The 21,635-nt window shown below is 41.7% G+C and overlaps 1 protein-coding gene across 1 annotated transcript in view; it reads right to left on the reverse strand.

Moving 5' to 3' along the window:
* pard3ba (par-3 family cell polarity regulator beta a) overlaps positions 1–21,635 on the reverse strand; it is a 156,936-nt gene that overhangs the window by 22,778 nt on the left and 112,523 nt on the right. The window contains exons 20-22 of the mRNA XM_062414870.1: positions 18,156–18,266; positions 17,543–17,785; positions 7,059–7,170 (exon numbers count right to left, since the gene is read on the reverse strand). Coding sequence (XP_062270854.1) covers positions 7,059–7,170; positions 17,543–17,785; positions 18,156–18,266 — 466 coding nt within the window. The remainder of the gene's footprint in view (positions 1–7,058; positions 7,171–17,542; positions 17,786–18,155; positions 18,267–21,635) is intronic.

Genomic DNA, 21,635 nt, shown 5'->3' on the forward strand with positions numbered 1-21,635 from the left:
AGGGGGAACAATCTTTGCAGCATGACTTTCATTTCATAATTATCACCTTAACCCAAACATTAACAGAGAGCAGCCTCCTGCAAACTCTGTCATTTTCCTCCAAGTCTGTTTTCCAGTAGCTGGTCACAGTGGCTTGTTCGGGGGTTATTCTGGGTGTATGATCCAAACACTAACTTGTGGTGGGGCCTGTGTAATTAGACGGGCCAGAATAGCGCTGAGCTCGGTCCAGATAGTCAGGGACGGCCTTTAATCAGTGCATGCTTCGACTGTTGCACATGGTTAGTTGGGTTACAGAGGGGTGGGTGTGTTCTGTGTTCGTGTGTTGTGTGATGGTGATCTCAGAGGGGGTCAAAAGGAAACAAAGATCAGGAGACTGCATTTCTTGTAATTACTGAATTGTGTGTGTGTGTGTGTGTGTGTGTGTGTGTGTGTGTGTGTGTGTGTGTGTGTGTGTGTGTGTGTGTGTGAGAGAGAGAGATGCCAGCGTGGATTTGGCTGAGGCCTCCTGCAGCGAAATGAACTCTGAAAAGAGTTAGTTTGGCCAAAGCTGAGGTTTATAGGCCTTTGATGGTGAATGAGTGTGTGTGTGCGTGTGCATATTGCCTTTCCATGGTCGATGTGTGTTTTTTTATGCGTTTGTTACCTCTTAAAAGTCTGTTATAAAATGTGTGTGAGCAGATGTTCATACACATGAGGTTTGTGTGTAGCTTGGGTGTTGGTAATTGTGTTCATTCATATGTACTGTGTATGCGTGTGCACGTGTCTTGTGTGTTCATACATGAGTGGATGTGTGTGTGTGTGTGTGTGTGTAGTCAGTCATTTTAAAGAGTGCCTTACATTTCTAAACTTGTGAGCATGTTTGTGAAAAATAGAATGCAGGACTTAATCCAACTTGCTTGGTGATCCAAGTACTTCAGATACAGCTTTTCCCGTGGGGGTTTTGTGTTTGTGTGTGTGTGTGCTTGAGTGTCTGTCTGAGTGTGTAAGAGGAAAAAGAGAGACATACAGAGAGAGAGAGAGAGAGAGAGAGAGAGAGAGGGAGGGAGAGCTAGAGATTGACAAATGCTGTATGCTAACCAGTTATCATTCTCTCTTTCCTCAACAAAATGGTGGAGTTGCATCAGTAAAAAACACACACACACACACACACACACACATACACACGCAGGGCATATGCTAACCTGATTAACACTAACATTAGACCAACATTAGTGCAGCCTCCTTCAGAGAAACACCCCCGGACCAGCTGCTCTCTCTCTCTCACCTTCTTCCATATGCACAGAATAGCAGCTCGGCCTCCCACACTCTCTCTCTCCAATTCATCTTGTTTTAGAAATCTACATTTTTAACAGTTTATTTTAAAAACTTTCTGATTAATTGGACAGACCAGAGCTGACAGAGAGAAACAGGTATATTAAATGGAAACAAAGAAACAAAGAGTGACAAAAAGATTTTTAAAAAATCAAGAAGGAATGTGGGTTGAACTGCTTAAATCTTCAAATATTATTGGTAGAGCAAAAAAATCCGAAATGACCACCAGCACACTTATTAGAGGGCCTGAATTTAGTGATTAACAACTATAATGGCTTGTTGATAAAACAACACTGACATCTTGAGAGAACTGGAGTCGGTTGGAATCAGGGATTTTTTGGAGCCAGCATTTTGCAGCAATTGGTGACAGTGGTTTCAGCCTCAAGCTGTGGTAGTTGCTGCTTAGTTAATGCACAGATAGAGGGTGCAGTCATGAAACCTAACATTTATTTTTTTGGAGTAGTAATTTCTTAGTAGTCAAATACAATTTACAAAACACATTTGTAAACTGTAGCAGAAAAAACATGCAATTTAATGTCTGTTTTTATTCCTAATGGGAAATTTCCTGCCCCCATTTAGCATCATGCTCAAGGACACACCAGCAGGATGGATTCTTGCCTCAGATGCAGACAGCCTCTCTAGCCACTGAGCTCCATTTTACCACCTGAAACCATCAAGCACACTTCTTTCTCTTCCTCCCCCGCTCCATTCCTTCAGTCGTTTATGTCAATGCCTCCATGTGTCTGTCAGTTCTTCCATCCCATCTGTCTCCTCATCGTGCCAATCCTGCATCCCCCCACCCCCATGTTAGATGTGCCTTCTCTCATCCTTCCCATCTTCCCCCTCAGGCTCTTTATTTGCTTCGACTCTGCTCAGTTGCTTTGTCATGTTCGCTGTGTCTTTTTTTAACTCTTTCTCATAAACACATATGTTCTCTCTTCCTCCTCATTTGATTTCTGTACCTCTGACTGGCTGCCTTGCTGCCACTCCTCCTCCCTGTTTCCCATTCCCCTCATATTCTCTTACTTGCTCCACTCATTCCTCTCTCCCATTTCTTCTCCTCAGGTCCCCCTCTTGTCTTTAGATGCAGCTTTCTGCCAGGCTACGCCACTTTTGTGGCAGTTTCCCCAACAGTAGGCACACAGTGGGACGAGCCTGCCGGCACATCCATTACATCTGTGCTCTGTTTGTGTGTATGTCTTCAGTGAGCCTGAATTGTTCACAGCAGAAGGTGTGTGGTGAGAAGAGGCCTCGTCAGGTGAAAGCAGTGATGGCGAGTTGCTGGGGCACAGTGGGAGCAAATGAATCCCACCAGACACCAAACCTAATATCAATATCCAACAACAAGGACCTGCAGACACATTTTATCACAAGTTTATCACCACATTTGAAAATGTGCTGCTGATAATATATGTCTGACTTTATTTCCAACACTGAGGTGCTTTTTTTCCAAAAGCAAGCTTTTAGATCAGTGCAAGCTCAGAGATGAGTAAGTGTGCATTCATTAGGACTGTGGGCGCAAAAACCATCGGGGGCTTTTGCCTGTGGGCATGAAGCTCCCCGCGCAGATCACCACTGTCTGTATGTGTGTGCACGCGTCTGTGAGTGTGTATAGGCCATCTATCACTGTGACAGGCTGGTGCGTGTTTACTTAATGATGTGGGGTTTATTTATGAAGTGAAGGCTGACGTGTGGGAGGGAGAGAAAAAGTGAGAGAGGGGGGAGAGATTGAGACAGCCTGAGGATGTGACATTAAAATATCATCAAGGTGATGGATGTCCGCACACACAACATTAGAGAGAAATACAAAAAAACAGCAGTGCTACGGATGACGAGTCGTATCTGGACTTGTGTGAGTGTTTGCCTGTGTGTGTTGTATAATGACTCTAAGTGTGTAGTTGTGTGTGTGAGACTTATTGTCATGCGTTGCATGTGTGGTTTTCTGTGACTTCTGTGTTCATTAAGGTGTCACATGTGCTGCCACTGTTGTTTACGACTCACAGGGTAATGAGTTGAAGATAAGATGCATGTGTTGTGTGTGTGTGTGTGTGTGTGTGTGTGTGTGTGTGTGTGTGTGTGTGTGTGTGTGTGTGTGTGTTATTCATCCTATACTGTGTGTGCCTTGTGTGTATTTTCCAACACTGGGTAAACAAGATTCTTGTTCACTGTGTCATTTTGCTGACTATGTTACACAAGCACATGAAGTATACCTACATTATAATATACATGTCATACACATGCAGTCAGGAATGGAGTAAACAAAGAGACACAGTATGTTTAATGTGAAGCTTCCTGGATATTCAGCTGTGTCAGCTGAGTGGATGTGTACAGGTGATCACAGTCAGTGTAAACGTGTCCACTGATGACCACTAGGGGGCAAATAAACCAATTGTGCATGAAAGAAAGAAAAAATGAATACATGAATATGTGAGTGGGAGAATGTTGTTATTAATGCAGTGATTACCTTCAGGGCAAAACAAAATCATAAAAAACTAAGACCTTAGCATAATGTATCCAGAAAGACAAAAAACAATCACAGAAAAATGAATTAAGTAACTTCAAACAATCTTTGTAGCAACTATATTAAAGTATTTACAGCAATGGGTTGACATGTAAGTATCACTTTAGGACAGATGAAAACTAATTAAATTAATTCTGTTTGCCAGATGACTTAAACCGTTTAAAATGAAAATAATTGCAACGGCAAACTCCAATTTTTCAAAATGTGCTCGTTACAAACAGAACTAAACTGAGAGAGAACAGCAACACTGGCAGCAGCATGATGCCACTAATTAACTAGCAGCCGCGGCTGAAAAGAGAGGCAATGCATATCATTTTGTACTGTCTAACATAAAAAAACCTAATTTTTAAATTCTAATGAATATCTCACACTGCGCAATCAGAGCTGATGGCCTGTCCAGTTGGATCTCTTGGCAGTCCAACTGGACTGGATAAGGCTGATTATAATCTGGACTTGGATCAGTTTTTGGATGCTATTTTTTTGTGTTTTTGAGCTTGACTAAAAGCACTAAAAGTCAGGATAATCTAATTCTATTCTTGTCTAACTCACATGAGACAAGGTGACCCCAACGTTTTAGAAACGTTAAACTTTAAATTGCTGGAGTATCCCTAAAAAGTGACAATGAATAATTTAATGACTGTGGCAAAGTATTGATTGAAAAACTACAACAACTATCTATATCAAGACCAGACTTCACAACAACAATGTGGTGTCTTGTGTGAAAAGTGATTCCCGACTAATAGAACAAAGAAGTCTATAAAAAGGAACTGCTCATGTACTTTTGTGGCTTAATTGGCCATCAAGACATTACAGAGAGCCTATCATTAGCATATGGGGAAAATAGACAGAGAGAGTGGGACAGGGTGATTGTCATAATTACAAGGGTGACCTATCCACAGACAGGGAACATGGTTGAATGGTCAAATTAGAGACAGATAGATAGACAGAGACACAGAGGGAGAGGGGTTACAGGAGACAAATGAGGAAGGGACATGGGAGTCCTTTTTGGAGACCAGTTTTAGCTGCACTAACACACAAAGTGTCACAGACCCACTTAAATGTGGTTCGCCACACACACACACACACACACACACACACACACCCACACGACTCCACCTCTAGATCATGTAGATAGACGACCGCTGAAAGAATAAACAGAGACATAAATAGATATTGTAACCAGTCTTTTATCCTTGCTTTTGTTTATGTCAGCTCCGGTTAGTGTGTTACCCAGGATACTCTAACTCAGGAGAGTAAATGGAGACACACACTCACACACGCACACTCATCTTCTCTTTCAAAACACATGCACACCACTCTTAGAGTAAGAATGGTGCTCCTGGCCTTGTGTGGAGAGCTTTGAAAACCTTTTTAACCATTCAAGGCTACAAAAATGGCTGAGAGTAAAAAAGCAGAGAGGTGCGGTGGTGGTGGTGGTGACGGCGACGGTGGAGGCGGCTAAAAGGCTGATCACACAAGGTCGAAGCGAGCGAGTGAGCACCGCGCTCAAGTGGTTTGCATTTACACTATTCTCATACCACATGGAGAGAGAAAATAGGAAAATGTGTGGAGTAAGGTGTAGAAGCTTTACTCTACATGAAGGTGAGCAGCCATCAGCATAAAAACAAAAAGTGATTACTCAGTGAATGTTGTGTTCCTGTCCATCTTATATGTAAAGGTAAAAGTGTGGGTATGATTGCAAAGGCACTTTTTGGTGTTAACTATAATATTGCCTGTGCTTTAAAAAAAAATGCAACATGTTATTTATATTACATTATTTAGCAAACTGCAAAGATTTATTCCTTTTTATTTAAAACACATTCATTCTCAGTGGTTTGACTTGAAATATTCTTTACCATCATGTTTTGTTTCAATACAACATTTCATTTTCATCTTTCGCTCTATTTTTGTACCTGATATTACTTCGAGGATGCTTTACTGTTTCAGTGTTTCTATTCGTCATCGATGTATGTGTGTGAGTGTGTGTGACTGTGAGTGGGGTGTTTCATTATCAGGCTCCTCAGGGGAGAAACTCACTGCTGTTTTCTTTTTTGTACCACTGTGGACACCGTCTCCTTTTTGGGGTGAAAAATAACAATAAGATCGCAGATTGCGCCTCACGCTTGCTGCGCTGTAATTGCATCAGACTTACTGTGTGGACTGAGTCACGACGAGGAAAGCGAGGCACAAACACAAGCTGCAGGGATGTGTAATGAGTGACAAAGCCCTTTGGGCCTCGGAGAAAGCAACCGTGGCGTGTGTCTGTGAGTGCCTAATGAAGACTGGTTGCAGGGCTTCATTGCTCAATAAACACAGACTACAATAAGCGAGGAAGCGAGCCCAGCAGGAGGCAGGTTGGTCAGGTGATTGGCTATTGGCGATGCTGTCAGTAAATCCATCCCACACTTCCCAGATACCTCTGCTTCTCTCTTTGCTCATTTGTGTTATTTAATGAAAAATAAATCTAGCTCCGAGGAAGTGTCTTCGCAAATCGCTGCGGCCCCAGATTCAGTGATTCCAATTCGGATCAAAGCGTGATTTTCTGCATCCTTGGGCTCGCTATTAAAAAAATCCCATTTTAAAATGGCTGATAAATGGCTATTGATTTCCATGGCAAGTATGCTGAGTTCGGGAGTGTATGGAGGTAAATGAAATGATTCCTCAGGCTGGATCAATACAGGTTCAGAGACATTTAGCAGTGTAGCTTGGTTCGGAGAGAGGTAACTACGGTGAGGGATTTCAAACCATTGTTGTTGTCAAAATAAGAGAGAGAGTAGAACAAGGGGACAGGCAGACAACACTATAAGAGACAACTAGGAAAAATGGAAAAGCAATAGGATGAGAGAGGGAAGAAAGGGAGGTGGTTGTAGTAGAGCTAAAAGAAAGGGTGGATGGAAATGTCACCGGTCTAATAGATCTCTCCATAAACTAAATGAGGAGGAGAGCGGGCGCCGCCTTGGTGGCACACAGCACCTCAAAATGTTAACAAGAGAGCTGAAAATAGCCCGAGCAAAGCACAGGGGAAAACTGGGCTGGGCTGACTGAAGTGCTGGAGAGCTCTGGAGACAAGTACACATACAGTACATATTTCTTTCTATAAACATTATAATCTTTTTAACTGCTATCCAGATCTGGTTGCTCATGTCATTTCATAACCGTTGAAAAAAAAATCTCTGCTACAAAAAATTCCCCTCATTTTGTTATGCGAACACACTCGTGCACTTACCCGGTGTGGGTCGTGCTCCAGGACTCTGCGTCGTGCTGTGTCTAGCTCGTCGTAGCTTGGAACGACTCGGGCCTGCTGGTACTCCCTACGCACCCCCTGGAGACGTTGATCACTGCAGAAAAACAGAGAGGGAGGTGTAAATAATGTGTGATATATATGGTGTTTTTAAGCTAATTCCACAATAAAAAAAGATTATTGTTTGTTCTCTTATGAATTGTAATTTCTGAAAAAGCAGGGAAGGAAAAGTTGAGAAAAAGCCAGGCGGAATATGTTACATTCAACTTCATCTTTTGTTAAATCCATCAGTATTCTTTGGCTTCACAGTGACAGCCCTTGACAGCGCCTGAAGACTGACAGGCAGACAGATAATATCCACAAAGTACTGCCTCTGAGAAGAAACCAGCGCTTGAACTGAACTTTCTGCAGCTGACAGAGCAAACCAAGGCGGAAAAAGTGGGGAAAAAACGGAACACAAACAGTCTAAAAATATTTGATGGATGTGCTTTTGCACATAAAAAGACACACGGCGTGAGACAGATAGACCGACAAGTCAACACCCAACTAATCTGCAGAACCTGACCTTTGCAGAGAATGACAAAAAAAAGGTGAAAAAAGAAAAAAAACCTCAGCCAATAAAATGGAAGGAAAAAAAAGTGTCGGTAAGGAGATAAGAACTCAGGACAGAATGGGGACAAAACTTAAGAAACATCATCGTGCTCACTGGACCTTAATGCTAGATAAGCTACACACAGAGAGAGTACAGACCTGACCACACATAAACAAGGGTATGGTTACACACACACACACACACACACACACACACACACACACACACACACACACACACACACACACACACACACACACACACACACACACACACACACACACACACACACACACACACACACACACACACACACACACACACACACACACACACACACACAAAAGGCAAAAGACAAAAATTGTGTGGCTGAGTGAGCATAATCTTTCAGTATGTGCTACCAAAGGGGCGACCTAGTGCTGTTGTTTATCTGTGTTTACTGGCTGCATAGGAAACAGGTACCTAATATTGACACTGATATGCTGTTTGTTTGCTATTTCTTCTTCAGGAGATACAAACTGAAAAGAAATTTAATACAATTAAAACACTTTTCAACCTTCCTCTGCATACCCTTAACAACTACAAAGCAAAGCAAACCAGGCAGTGATGATGGGGAACATCACTGCTTGGTATGGAAACAGCACTGAACAGGACTGCAAGACCCTGCAAAGAGTGGTTCATTCTTCTTCTAACCTCGGGCCACTAGGGTTCCTCTCCACCAATCAGAATTGCCTATTTAAACTCCTTTTAAATTCACAAAATGGAAGGTGCTTGTGGGATCACATTGCACTGTGATTGTACCTTAAATGATTACATGTGACAAACACGAATGATTGATTGACACAAGAAAGACCTTTGTCTGACACATAAACACCCACACCGCCTCAAACAGGCGTTGTGCCATACATTCTAATGGTCTGACCTCCAGGCAGATATTGACCGAAATGGAGTGGGGGGAGAGAGAGAGAGAGAGAGAGAGAGAGAGAGAGAGAGAGAGAGAGAGAGAGAGAGAGAGGGCGAGAGACAGAGAGCAGATAGAGAGGTTCATTAGTGAAGTACATAGCTTACATGTTTAAGTCTCTCTTGTGGCTCTGCCTTTAATTAGAAATTCTGGCTGAGATTCAGAGTGTGTTTGTGTGTTTGTGTGTGTGTGTGGACAACCTCAGGAATGCATAAAATTGTGTATATCTGTAATTTGGTATTTGGGACACAGTGACAGTGTGGTTGTGCCTGTGTATATGTTCCTTGATTTAATGCAGCCCGCTTCTGTTCAACTCTGTAGGGATAGAAAGCTGAGTCACACAGACTTCTGTGCCAGTATGTTGATATGCAAAGTGTCGCTATCATTCGACACAAATGTGTGCGCCCCTCACTGCAGACTCCCTGCTGACGCTCAGGGCGCAAAACTCAATCTTGACTTGCTTCCATGAGGAAAGAACTTTCCAAAACTTTCTTTGGTGCTATAAAATGCCAGCACAGATGCTTCTATTTTACAGAGATGGATATCTGAGGTGGCATTTGGCCCTAGCACTGTGTTAATTGTTGCTTCTAGAAATTAGTTTAATGGCTGGTTTCAACACACAGCTAATCAATACTAATCTCTGTTCCCCCTCAAGTGCTGCGTCCTGCAGACAACCTTGCTGTTTAGATATTCACATTCTCTCACTCACACATTTATTACTTGCTTTTTATTACTCTTGCTCACCCTCTACCCTCACCCACCAGCCCCTTTCCACCTCACAAACAAACAAACAGACCCTCAGAGAATGGATGCACGGAGCCAAGTCGAGATATTTTCGTTTCATGCCACCCCTCTTCCACAGAACCCATTAGCCAATCCCAGGGCCCGTAATTAGCGCTGTCATTTTGATTGAGCGCGCGTGTCGCTCTCCAAATGAAACAACACTGTAATTATCTCATTATGCCGCGGCCTCCATCACTGACAACGCCAAATATTATCATATTAATGGCTGAAGACAGAGGCTGATTCTGGATAAAACATTAGAAGAGCATAAAGAGGGAGGGGCTTGAGCTTTGTTGAGTAGCAGTTTGATGGGTTGACAGTTCAACGGCTACTTTCCACACAGCAGCAGTGGAGGCAGAGAGGGATGCATAAGTGTGTGTATATGCCTGCCTACGCACACATAGCCACATGTCCTATCCTTTATATGTGTGTGTATGTGTGTGTGTGTTTAGAAAGACAGGTAGGCTCCCCTGTTGTCATCAGCAACTAATAACTGCTGCTGTCTGCAGGCCTGAGGCCGGTTGCATAAACACAACTGATCTAAGTCTACAATTTTCTCAATAGAATAGTGTTATTTAAAACTGTCAGTCATGTAATAGCTAGGAGAGTCAGCTGCCCTCCAGAAAGCATGTTTCTCTGATTACATAACCTCCCACCCCCCAACACTTTCCAAAGCCAGTCATTCCAAGCATATTGAGCCCCCATTATGGTAAACTGTGAAGGAAACCAGGGCACAGTGCTTTGAATTTCTTTACACGTTTTTCTATGTGATATATGGATGTCTTGTATCTCAGAAGGACATCAGGCAGACTGACTGACATGTAAATAGACTACGACTAATCAATAAATCAATAAAGTCTTATTTTGCTATATTAGCTCAAGCATAGAAATCCACATGACATTAAGTGTTTTTCCTTGGAGTATCGTTTTTCATTCATATTTCAGAGTATCTGACTATGCAGGTTGATCTGACAGTGCACAGAGAGATGGAGCGATAGAGAGAACTGGAGGAGGATGGAGATTGAAGGAAGAGAGGAAGGAGATGAGACGCAGAGGCAGGAAATGAAAGATGCGTCAGAAGACAGAATGAGAGCAAAAACCAAACAGCAACATAAATACAGAGATGCAAACTTGGAAAAGAGTGAACGAAAGAGCAGGGGAACTGGAGTGAGAACAAAACTGTCTAGTATATAAAAGAGAGTGCGAGAGAGAGTGTGTGAGAAAAGCAACTATCCCGTGGTGTTAGCCAGTGTGAGGGCAGACTAATTAGGAAGTGTGCGCCGCCGCCGGCTGGTTTGGCGACTTCTTCTTGCTGCGGCCAGCTGATTTAAACACAACACACAGGGGGGAAAAAAGCTTGGGCTGGCAGTTTTTCTTTGCCGTCTGCTTGCTGGAGGTAAGCACACATCAAAGTGCATGGTCAATGTTTGGTTTCCTGGTGTAATACTTGGAATAGCTGGACAGAAACTCAGGAGAGCTCCAACCAGAAACAGGAAAATAAAGCGATTTTTACTCCCCCCAAAAAAAACAAAGAAATGTACTTTTTTATTCTTCCATCTGCTATCAGTTATTTGAGTCTAACTCTGGGTCTCATTGGCTATAGGAGGGTCAACACACACTTGATCCAAACTGAGACAGAATTGCTGTTTTTATAAGGATAACTGCTTGTCATGAGGTCAATGTTCTGATCATTTAAGGATGTATTCCAACAAATTATTCATTTACCAACTCTGCATACTACACTTCCCATAATGCAACTCTACAATATAATACCCTTTTCTGTCTCAAGTGTATTTCCACCACAGAAAATCTCTCCAGAGCCACCTGACCTCCATGTGTAAAATTGGCTTAATAGTCCTTTATAATTGTGACCATTTATAACAGGAAATTAGTCATAAATCATTACACCACTACATGTCCTCAAAAATGTTAGTATAAATTATATTGCTTTTGTGCAGTTGTTCCCATTCTAGGAAATTTGCACTCAGCGGGTCTCTAGATAAACTCGAGGTCACAATATAATCAATGGGATATGAAAGTATTGATTATATTCTGCATCTTTTTTGTCTACAAAAGTAAATTGGGTTTTAAGGTAGGTAAAAAAGGTAACCAAGTAAAAACAACACAAAACTGTTTATCAGACTTCTGTCAAGAAAAGACGAATAACTTCCTTTTTTCTTATGTGGTACTGCATTCTTTCACCTCTTCAGGGATCTAAAATTCTTCAAATGAAACCAGAAGACGCCGCTTACATTTTAAAGGGTAACAAACTAAAATGGCTGGGAAACACTGTCTCAGTGAACTTAGTGAGCACCAGCATCTAATATAGCGGACACATTCCTCATCATGTATGTTTTCTGTTGTTAAACAAGTGTGCAGGCATTAAAATGAAACTAGATGAACAATGTAACACTAGCTTCCAGTAACAGCATGTTCTCTTGGTGTAACTGACCATGAACAAAGGGAAATCTGGAAGCTGCATGAATCCAAAAGGAAACATTTTAATTGCTCAGATAAAGCACCAATAGAAGACACTTTAAAAGGCAAAAAATATCTTAATATCTAGTCCACGCTAATGATGTGTTGTTTTCAAGGCAACAATGTATCCTTTTTCTTTTCTGTTTCCTCAGGCTGATGCTGTCTGACAACTGGATCCACAGCAGAAAACAACAATGTTTTTTTTCCTGTTTGCAAAATGTGAATTTCCACATCTGCGCTTATGGGAAGTCTTCTTGTATAAAGTCTGCTTTGCACTTTTTTCACGCTGCTTGCTTCTCCTTTTTTTCTGTCTATAGGGGAATAAAACTGTATATTCAGCGCACCAAAATGGAGCACAGAGAAAGGAAACAGGGAAGAACACCAACAATATTCAGGACTTGTAAAGAGACGTAACAAATCTATATCCAAAATACCTTGTAGCTTCTTTCTAAAATGTTTCAACAATTAGTCAAGCCTGTCTACAGTGATTGTCACAGTGTCGGGTAAAGCCAGTGGCATGTGCTCCTCGTGCCACTGTCGCACCACAGAAATCTGAGTGTGCTCTTACTGATGTGTCATTTACTTGTTTTAGCTTACAAGCTCACCTTCATCTTTCTTTTCATAGCCCAACGGTGGATTTTAAAGCACAACTCTCATGAGTCTTTACATCTCTCTGCTGTTTTTGCACTTCTCTTTCATCTCATCTCGATGTTTCTTGCTCCGGCTACAAAGAGTGCCTTCTGGCTAATAGAATTTGACAAGCATAGCTAACCTTTTTTCTCCACAGGTCAGCCTCTAGCATAGCTCTAATCAAATGTGATGCCCATCATGGCACACACCTGCCATTGAAGGCCTAATGAAAATGTCCAACAGTAAATTAGGGAGACAGCGTTGGGAGTCCAATGTTGAGGGCCTTGACAGAAAGGTAGGGGGGCCACTACCATGTCTAAGTTGGTGAGACTATACACGGACACAGAGGCATGCACACTTGCAGTGCCTTCACAAACATTTGGATAAGACTGTTTTCGCATTAAGCGCACACAAGCACCATCTCCCACATGAGCAGATCTCTTTCTCAGCATCATTAAAACAGTGTAATGTACAAGATAAAAGAAAACAGATGTGTTGTTCCCTCGGAAACAACAAATATCCTGCATGCTATAGCTACAAAGGATAGCTTCAAATTAACATACGGCTTGCTTACAGATATACACACACAGTAAGCTTACACCTGTGATTTTTGTGCAGTGGTATAAAAAAACCCTCACCGGACCACACACAGCATTGTTGCTAGGTTACACTGGGATTCCTTGCAGAAATATGACATGTGGGTGGCTGTGTGTGTGTCTGGTTTTTGACCGTGTGTGTATATGTCTGTGTGAATGAACGGCATGGGGGTTCCAACCTCACTGCTAGCTGTGTGTGTTTAAACAGATGTACCTGCTTTGTGAATGAGTGCCCTCGTCCAAGCCGCAGGCGGTGAAAGGTGAATGGAAATAGCCGGCAATGAGGGGGCATGTGTGAATGTAGGTGCATGGTGCGGATGGGTGTGACTGTGAAATACATCTGAGGTCATTCAACATAGCTACAGAATTCTGCTTTATTACAATTTGGGGGTTATTTTTGTAGTTTTAGCCTTCATTTGAATCAGTTTTGATGATATTGTACTCACTAAAGTATCAGTTGAGATCTGGAATCAGCAGCACTCAGTATTCAAACAAGTTGTGAACAAGTCACACTACCTAGATAATTAAGCATTTTATTTCGAGGTCAAACTGAAGCGAGTGCACATGAAGGGTTAATGATAAACCCTCTTTCCACAGGAAAACTTTGCCAGCATAATTATGGTATTACAGTTGGGCAAATTTGAAGCAAAAAGTTGGTCTGTAAAATATATTGGATAGTTATAACAGACCGTTTGAGCAAGAATTGTATAGTTTGTCTTCATTTTCTCATCCAAATAATTTTGGCTAACATGAGCCTTTCTTAAAATCCTCAGATCTGCAGACCAGTCACTGCTATTCATTCCACATTCCCAATTAAAATCCAAGGGTGATCAGACATTTTCCATCATTGGCCCCAAACTGTGGGACAGTTATTAGATCTTCCACTTCAACTGATATCTTTAAAACCAAGTCTTAAGACTTATCTTTTTTCTTCAGGCTTTTAACAGTCATTGTGAATTGACTGGCCACACTTGGATTTGATCATTTATTTGTTGTCCGTGCAATGCTCTTGTGATTTTAAATTTTATTCATGTTCTTTTAATCCCTATAGTTATGTCTGTGATTGAGCCTGATAGTAACTGTCATCTCTCTGTTAAGCGCTTTAGTCATTATTTGTTGTTTTTAAATGTGCTCTATAGATAAAGTCTGACAGCTTGCCCTGTCAGACTTGGTAGTGGAATATTAAATTCTCTTGCTACCTTTTTGCCTCAGAATTAATTTTGAGACCCTTTTATTGGTTTATAAAGCTCTTAATGCTCTTAGTCCTACCTATTTATCAGATTTGCTTTTATCCTTATGAACTTTCTAGAACCCTCAGGTCTTCTGGCAGTGGACTTTTAATTATACCAAAAGTCTCAACAAAAAAACCACAGAGATACATCCTTTTGGTTTTATGGTCCTCATCTCTGGAACAGTCTTCCTGAAGACCTTAGGGTATGTTTTCTGTTGTTTTTTTTTCCTCTGTAAAACACTTTGTGTTACATTACTATGTATAGTAATGTAATATATAGTAAAGAGCTATAAGTGCTATCAAATAAAGTCTGATTGATTGATTGTGTTTTCATCATGTTTTCAGATCCTAGCAATTCACTTGATGAGTAAAATGTTAATATTACTGATGTAAAGGCTGATTAAAACTACTTAAAATCATCAGGTGCTGTACGTCAGGCTTTGGTTACACACTCACCCCTCTTTATTAGCATCAATTCATTGATAATTTTGGTCTTTTCATGACTATTGTTGACAATAAGAAAAAGGTATCCTTTAATTACCTACAGCTAATATATCATATGTCATTTGAAAGCTCAGGTTGTGAAGGTTAACAACAAAAATAAGGGGAGGTTGTTTCATTAGTTGAGACAACATATGCAGAATGACCGCCCTCTGACGACCTTATTACACATTTATTTCAGTCTTTCTTTGTCCCTGAAGACTCTCTCCAACAGTTAACAAGCTAGAGAAGTCTGCTCATCCATCATGCTAATGCTAAAGACAATCTAATATACATTATGAGCAAAACAGGGGAGGGAGAATGGACAAGTGACAGAGTGAAAGTGCGGGAGAGGAAACAGAAACAGAGAGAAATGGAGGGAGAAAAAACAGGCTGGTAATGAAGTACCCACCACTAGTGGATGAGAGCTAAAGTGGTCTAACAGATCTGTCAGGCTGCTAGACTGTGGCTAATTATCCCCCCCCTCCTCCCTTTTGTCTGCATCCTCTCTTCTGTCACTTCCTCCCACTGGAATTTACTCTGCCTATCGAACACGTTTTCTCTCTCCCTCTCTCTTCCCATTTTGGCGTCCCTCTTTCTCCACACTGTTCTCCTGCTTTCTCTTTTCTCTCCGTCCCTCCGTCTGTCACTCCTTTCCATTTCCCATCTGTCTCCTTTCCTTGTCCAACCTCTCTCTCTCTCCCTCCCTCTCTCTCTCTGTATCCTCTCTTTTTCTGGATGAGATTGGGAGTCTAGGGCTCAGTTTTTGATTTGCAAGTCAATAGTAATTTCTGTCAGAGAGTTTAGTTTAAGTGGAGGGAAGTTTTAATGTGGCCTGTATTATTTCATATGGGAAATGATGAATTTGCATTAGAATCCTCTCTAGATTTTCCCCTTTTCTCTTTCATATACAAAAGTGGCTGCATGCTAAACTCTAAGGTTTCAAAAACCTCAGCAGTAATAATGTATAATACATAGGGAATAACAACATTGACAACCAGTGTGCGTCTGCAAGCATGAACTAAAAAAACGAGTGGCTCCAACACCCCAGTTTTACACTAAATAAAACGTTTTACTCAAGTTAAAGCGCATTGTGTCGTTATACTACTTTGAATTCAACTCCAACAATCCATCTTTGCACATAGCTGTAGGTGTCTTCATGTTCCAATAAAATGAAAAACATTCAGGGTCAATTTGACCAAATGCATAACAAAATACAACACATACAGTATATTCCCATTTGGCTCTGTTCAGACCTTTTTCTAGATCTGTTTACGACACACTGCCGTTCATATCTGGCATCAGAATCTCTCAAAATCTATCTCAAGTTCCCCGCTGGGATGGGATTTCACCTGCCCACTAAATCATTTTATGTGGGAAAACTTTACAAAAAGACAAGGCAACCGAGGAGGTTTTTACAGCCAAACAAGATGTTCCTCCCTGACCTCAGTCCAAATGAGCATGTGTGGAGGCCTGGCAGAGCATCAGCAGGAAAGATACCAAGTGTCTGCTGAGGTCTGCGGGTTGATTTCAGGCTGTTACTAACAGCAATGGATTTACACTAAATATTGAACGTGATGGCTCTATTCAAGTTGAGGTTAATTTGCTTGATTGCTTTTCATCTCTTAAAATAGAAGGACGATGTTTAAAAAGGACTACAGTTCCTTCACTTTTAATCTGATGTGGAGCTAAAAATAACTAAATTAAAGCTAGCAGCCAGCTTTAATCTCATGGTAATTGTTTATTTTAAATGTGCTGGAATACACAGACAACACAACAAAGAAAGTGTCACGATTCTGCTGTAGCACTTTCCAACTTCCAGCCACACTCATTTTGCGTTAATATCTGTATCGAGAGCTGGCCACCGGTGATTACGTCTGCCCAGAACGTTTTCAGCGCCAAGTGTGAACAGACAAGGATGCAGCTGGTGGCTTGAGAAGTGTGGTGGCATGAAATTCAAACATTAAATTGTAGGGAGGGCTGAGCAGAAGCAGCCCTGTGCTTTCAGGGATGTGTTGTGCTGCACCTGGACCCCGTATATGATTATGTGTGTGCGTGTGTGTGTGTATGTGTGTGAGAAAGAGGGTTCGGATACTTGTAGAGGAAAGTCTTGGATAACAAATTGAGCCCCTACTAAGAATTAAAAACTGAGGAAGGTAAAAAATTCAAACCATTAATATTTTTCAATATTTTAAGTTTGGAACTCAGCTGATCCTCGAATAAACTTAGATTTTTTTTCTTCTCTTGTTCTTGCTATACAAATTATGGAGAAATGTAATCAAGTGAAAATAGTTTCAATCATATATTTTTTAGAAGTTCAAAATAACTGCAAAAATTACAGAAGACTTAAATGAATCATGCATTGCATTACTGTGTAGCAGTGTGTGGGCGGGTGTCTGTGTGTGTGTATGAGGGTTTTAGTACAGTGTAAGCATGCTCTCATGTTTTATGCATTTTCCGGCTTGGTAGACCGTGAATGTAGATATGTGCAAATACTCTCTCGCTCCTGCTGGTCAAGCCATGGTCCGTGACCTTATGTGTACACTCCTACACACATACACAACTTTGTGCATCTACCCACTCCTACTAATCTGCACAGATGCAAATACATTTAATAAAGAATCATATATGCATTAGAAAACTAAATTAAAGTAGTTGGGTCCACACAAGAGAAACATAAATAATCAAGACTTTCTCTCCCTTCCTCTGCTGTCTCACCTTTCTGCAGGCGGGGGTCTGGACTTGTTGACTTTGGCGTAGAGCCCGTCCAGCTCCTCGGTCGGGGTCTGAGGCTGGTGAGTCGACCTTTTTGGTGCTGCGGGGGAGGGTGTGCGACTGATGAATGACTGAGGCGATGGCGGTGGGCGGAAGTTATTGATGCGGGCATAGTTGGGGTCACCGTCGTCGTCTTCTACATCGGGGAGGGAGGCCGAGCGGACTTCGGCGTAACGCGGATCGTTGCTGCCAGCCAGGAGGAGAGAGAGGAAGCAGCTAGATATTAAAAAGTATAATAATAATAATACATGTTTTGTTTTTTTTAAACCAAAGAATGAGCCTCGCTTCAGTCCTGAGCCTGCAGTCTTGTTGGTGTGAGCTACACATTCAACTGAGTAGGTGTTCTGGAGGACCAGGAGGGTGCATGTTGCTGCGTCAAGATCATTCACAACTTGTCAGGTAAGGTGTCAATCACAGCTCTTTTCTTCACCGGTGATTGTGTGAACTTTCTGGCTCTGTCAGCACTTCCCTGTGTTGTAAACCTCACTCTTTTGCCACTTTAAACTGTGAAAACAACAACACGGAGACTTATTTCACACTCCGGTCTGATTCATACCCGTCTCTGGTGTCGGGGATCCTGTCCAGCTCCTCTTCACTCAGGGCCTCCAGCTTGCTTTTGGATGCTTTAGCTGCATCTTTGCTCTTGTCTTCTTTCTTCTTCCCAAACCTGGAACAGGACACATAAAAAAGATTCAACAAGGTGAGTTTTAAATGACCTTAATTATTCTCTGATACTGGGGATCAAATGACATTCGAGATATTAAAACCTCAGGTAAGAAGTACTTCAACCTCAAACGCACTTTTATCTTAGAGGCAGGGTTTATGTGTTTTAATCTTTTTGCAAGTTTTTATGATGAAACTACAAACGTCACTCAGGCAACAGAGGCTTGTAGGAGTTTATGAAAAGAACTCTCAAACTCACATAAAACACACTCTCCACCTTGCTTTATAAATGTTGACACACACACACATACGCACACGCACACACACACACACTCGTCCACTGTTAGACAAACTCATTCCTTTTAGTGGCTTTGCCTGGAAAAAGACTGCTTAATGACACACACGGTTATACTGTCACAGCAGGCAGCGACAATCAAGAGTGTGAGTGTGTGTGTGGGAACATGAAAAACGGGTACAATTGTTGCAGAGCATACGGAGCATGAATATTTTAAAATATTCAATAAAATAGTGTTATAGTTTTAATATCAACTTTATGACCATCATCATCATTATCATTCTGGATCATATAATTCCGCTTTTCTCTCATTTTACAGGCAAAATACACTCGTCACCTCTGCTCCAGTTATAATGAAGCTCTACTTCACACTTGCGGGAAATTAACAGTCTTTTCCTCTAAATATTTCATATTCTTCTATCTCTCCTTCACATCATGTTTCTCACCAGGCCCACCTCCCCGTCTCATCTCTCTATCTCGCATCCTCTGTCTCACCCGCCAACCCATTTCTTTTTTTCTCTCGCCCTCTCCTTTCCTCTCAGCTCCTGCTGAGCAAATCTAATGTCTGTGTTTATCTCATTAACAGCAAAGCACTTCTCATTACTGCTACAGGCGGATACGTGGCCTGAATGGTAACCCGCTGGCCTGGCCAAAAGTGGTGCACAGCATCAGAGCCGGAGTGAAACCTGGACAGGAATGCCATTTTGCCCTGGCACCGTCCTGCAAACCAATTACTGTTGTTTTAAGGCAATCTACTCACTTTACTTTTACCTGTGTGTGTTAATGTTGCCAGCAGCAGGTCAGACATTCACATAGTTTGTTTTCCTGTGAAGACTGCAGAGAGGTGACTAATTAAATGATCTTTGGATACATTTAACAGTCACTTTATGTTTTTATGCCGTATACTTGGGGGTCGACGTGGCCCCAAGCAAACTTTCTACATACTAATGAATTTACTTAACACTCATACACATTCATGCTCACACAGGTGTTTTCACTCACCAATGGCTAATCTGACCCCTTCTATTACACCGTTATGATTCTTGAGGGCAACGCACATCATGTTTGTTGCTCATCAAAACACCCACATAAATTGTTTCATCAGGATACACTGCTGTTCTTTTATACAGAAAATTGCAGCTTTTGCTTCAGAGAGGCGGAATAACTGAAATCTCCTGCGTGGGTGTGCAGGACATTTAAAGTATACTCCAGCGATGAAGTTATGAGCTATTGCAGTGCTGACTCCAGTTTGGATCATTTAAAAAGCTACTTCCATAAAGTTAAGGGACATGTTAGAGACATTACAAAACAGACTTGTCAAAACCTAAACAGCAAAGGTAAGACATCTCCATTTTAACTCCTTGGTATGGGTCAAGCTCAGAATACTAGATCCTACACTTCTCATAATACAACTCATTAGACCCTCCATGTCTGGTTTTTTTCTCTCCTCTTCTCATGGCTATGTGGGCATGTACAGTTTGTTGCACCTGTTAAGACTGGATACATTTCACCTTTAACATTTATCTTAGTGCAAAGAGTCAGGTGACCTCAATTAACGGCAGCACAGCTCTGCCAAGCTTAAACCTGAGCAGAGGTCTAATCAGTTTTCAGTAAGTGAAAAAACCTTTGTGTGTGTGTATGCAGGGACTTCATGCCCAAGCTGAGATAACATAGATGACTTGATGACTCCTGTATGCAACAGAAGATGTTATACAACAGTTCTGAGAGGCGGTTGAGTAGCACAAACCATGACTGGTAAACTGATCTTGATGTGTAAAATTGGCAGAATTCCCCCTTTAAGCGAAACTGGCGCGCAGTACAGCTTCACCCTGATCTCGGGGCCTTTGAGGAAGTTTAAATGCGACATCTGCAACATCCTCGTTTTATTTTTATATTTTACCTCCGGTGATGTCACTGCCCCCGTTGTTGTATAATGTTTTTCCACCTGACTTCCTGGAGATCACTTGCCATAGAAACAGTGTGGGCACGCAAAATGTTTTTCCCTTTTTCTTGGAAATATTCTGATTTTCTAAGCACTCCCACATTGTGCTGGTGCCAAAAGCAGGCTACCAATTACCTCAGTGATAACTGTACAGAGTGCTGTGTTGTTGGAAAAGGAATATCAGCACTATTCATCTTATGTATGAATCATTATATTACACATAAATATATGATTATCCAAAATCCTAGGTTTATCTGGCTGAGCTGCCTGGAAGACTCCCCCCCACCTACACACACACAGACCATCTTAATCAACATTCTGAGAGGGCAGAGGTCCACAGTTGGACCCATCATTATACCTGCATTAATTAGGGAAACCTCTTTTTCTCACTGCATTGTCTGAGAGATGGAAGAGAAAAAAGAGGAGGGGGAGACGCAGGATGGGGGTGGGACTCCCAATTAGACATATACCTGCCATGAGGGATGTGGTTATCCCCCACTCTCCTATTATCTTACCCCTTCTTCATCTCCAAAACTCCCATCTTTTCCCATTGCAGTGAGTGAACTGTGAACGGTGTCTTCCTTGCTTTCCTCTTTTTTTTCCTTTTCTACTTGCCGTCTGTTCTTTGTTTCTGTTTATTAATTCTGTCTGTTCTTCTGGGGACACTTTCTACTCTGTCACTCTTTCAGAAATATGACAGTTAATTTCCTGTTGAGTGCTAGACTGCCGCTGAATTTAAAAATTAAAAAACTGACAGAGCCTTACTGTACACACAAGCAGAAGCAAGCAATTGCACAAACATACACTGACAAAAAAAACAAACTCTAGAAACTTCAGTATCTCAGACACACACAGAGTAATCAAGAAACCAATATACAGTACTGCTCACAAACACAGGTAAGCATCCCCACACACACACTTGAGTAGACAGCAATATACATCAATACGGGCGACACACACACAGTAACTCTGTAGGGAACTGCAAACAGTCACATGGAATAGGACATCTCATTAACTTAGCATTATCTACCTACACAACCACTCCATCAAACTCTCATTAAGTGGAGGTAGGGGGTCTGGGTGAGTCAGACTGCTCTTGTGTCCCATTTAATACACTCCCCACTGTCACAGGAGCT

The sequence above is a fragment of the Scomber scombrus genome, chromosome 24 (genome assembly GCF_963691925.1).
Source record: "Scomber scombrus chromosome 24, fScoSco1.1, whole genome shotgun sequence".
In the NCBI taxonomy this organism is placed as follows: domain Eukaryota; kingdom Metazoa; phylum Chordata; class Actinopteri; order Scombriformes; family Scombridae; genus Scomber; species Scomber scombrus.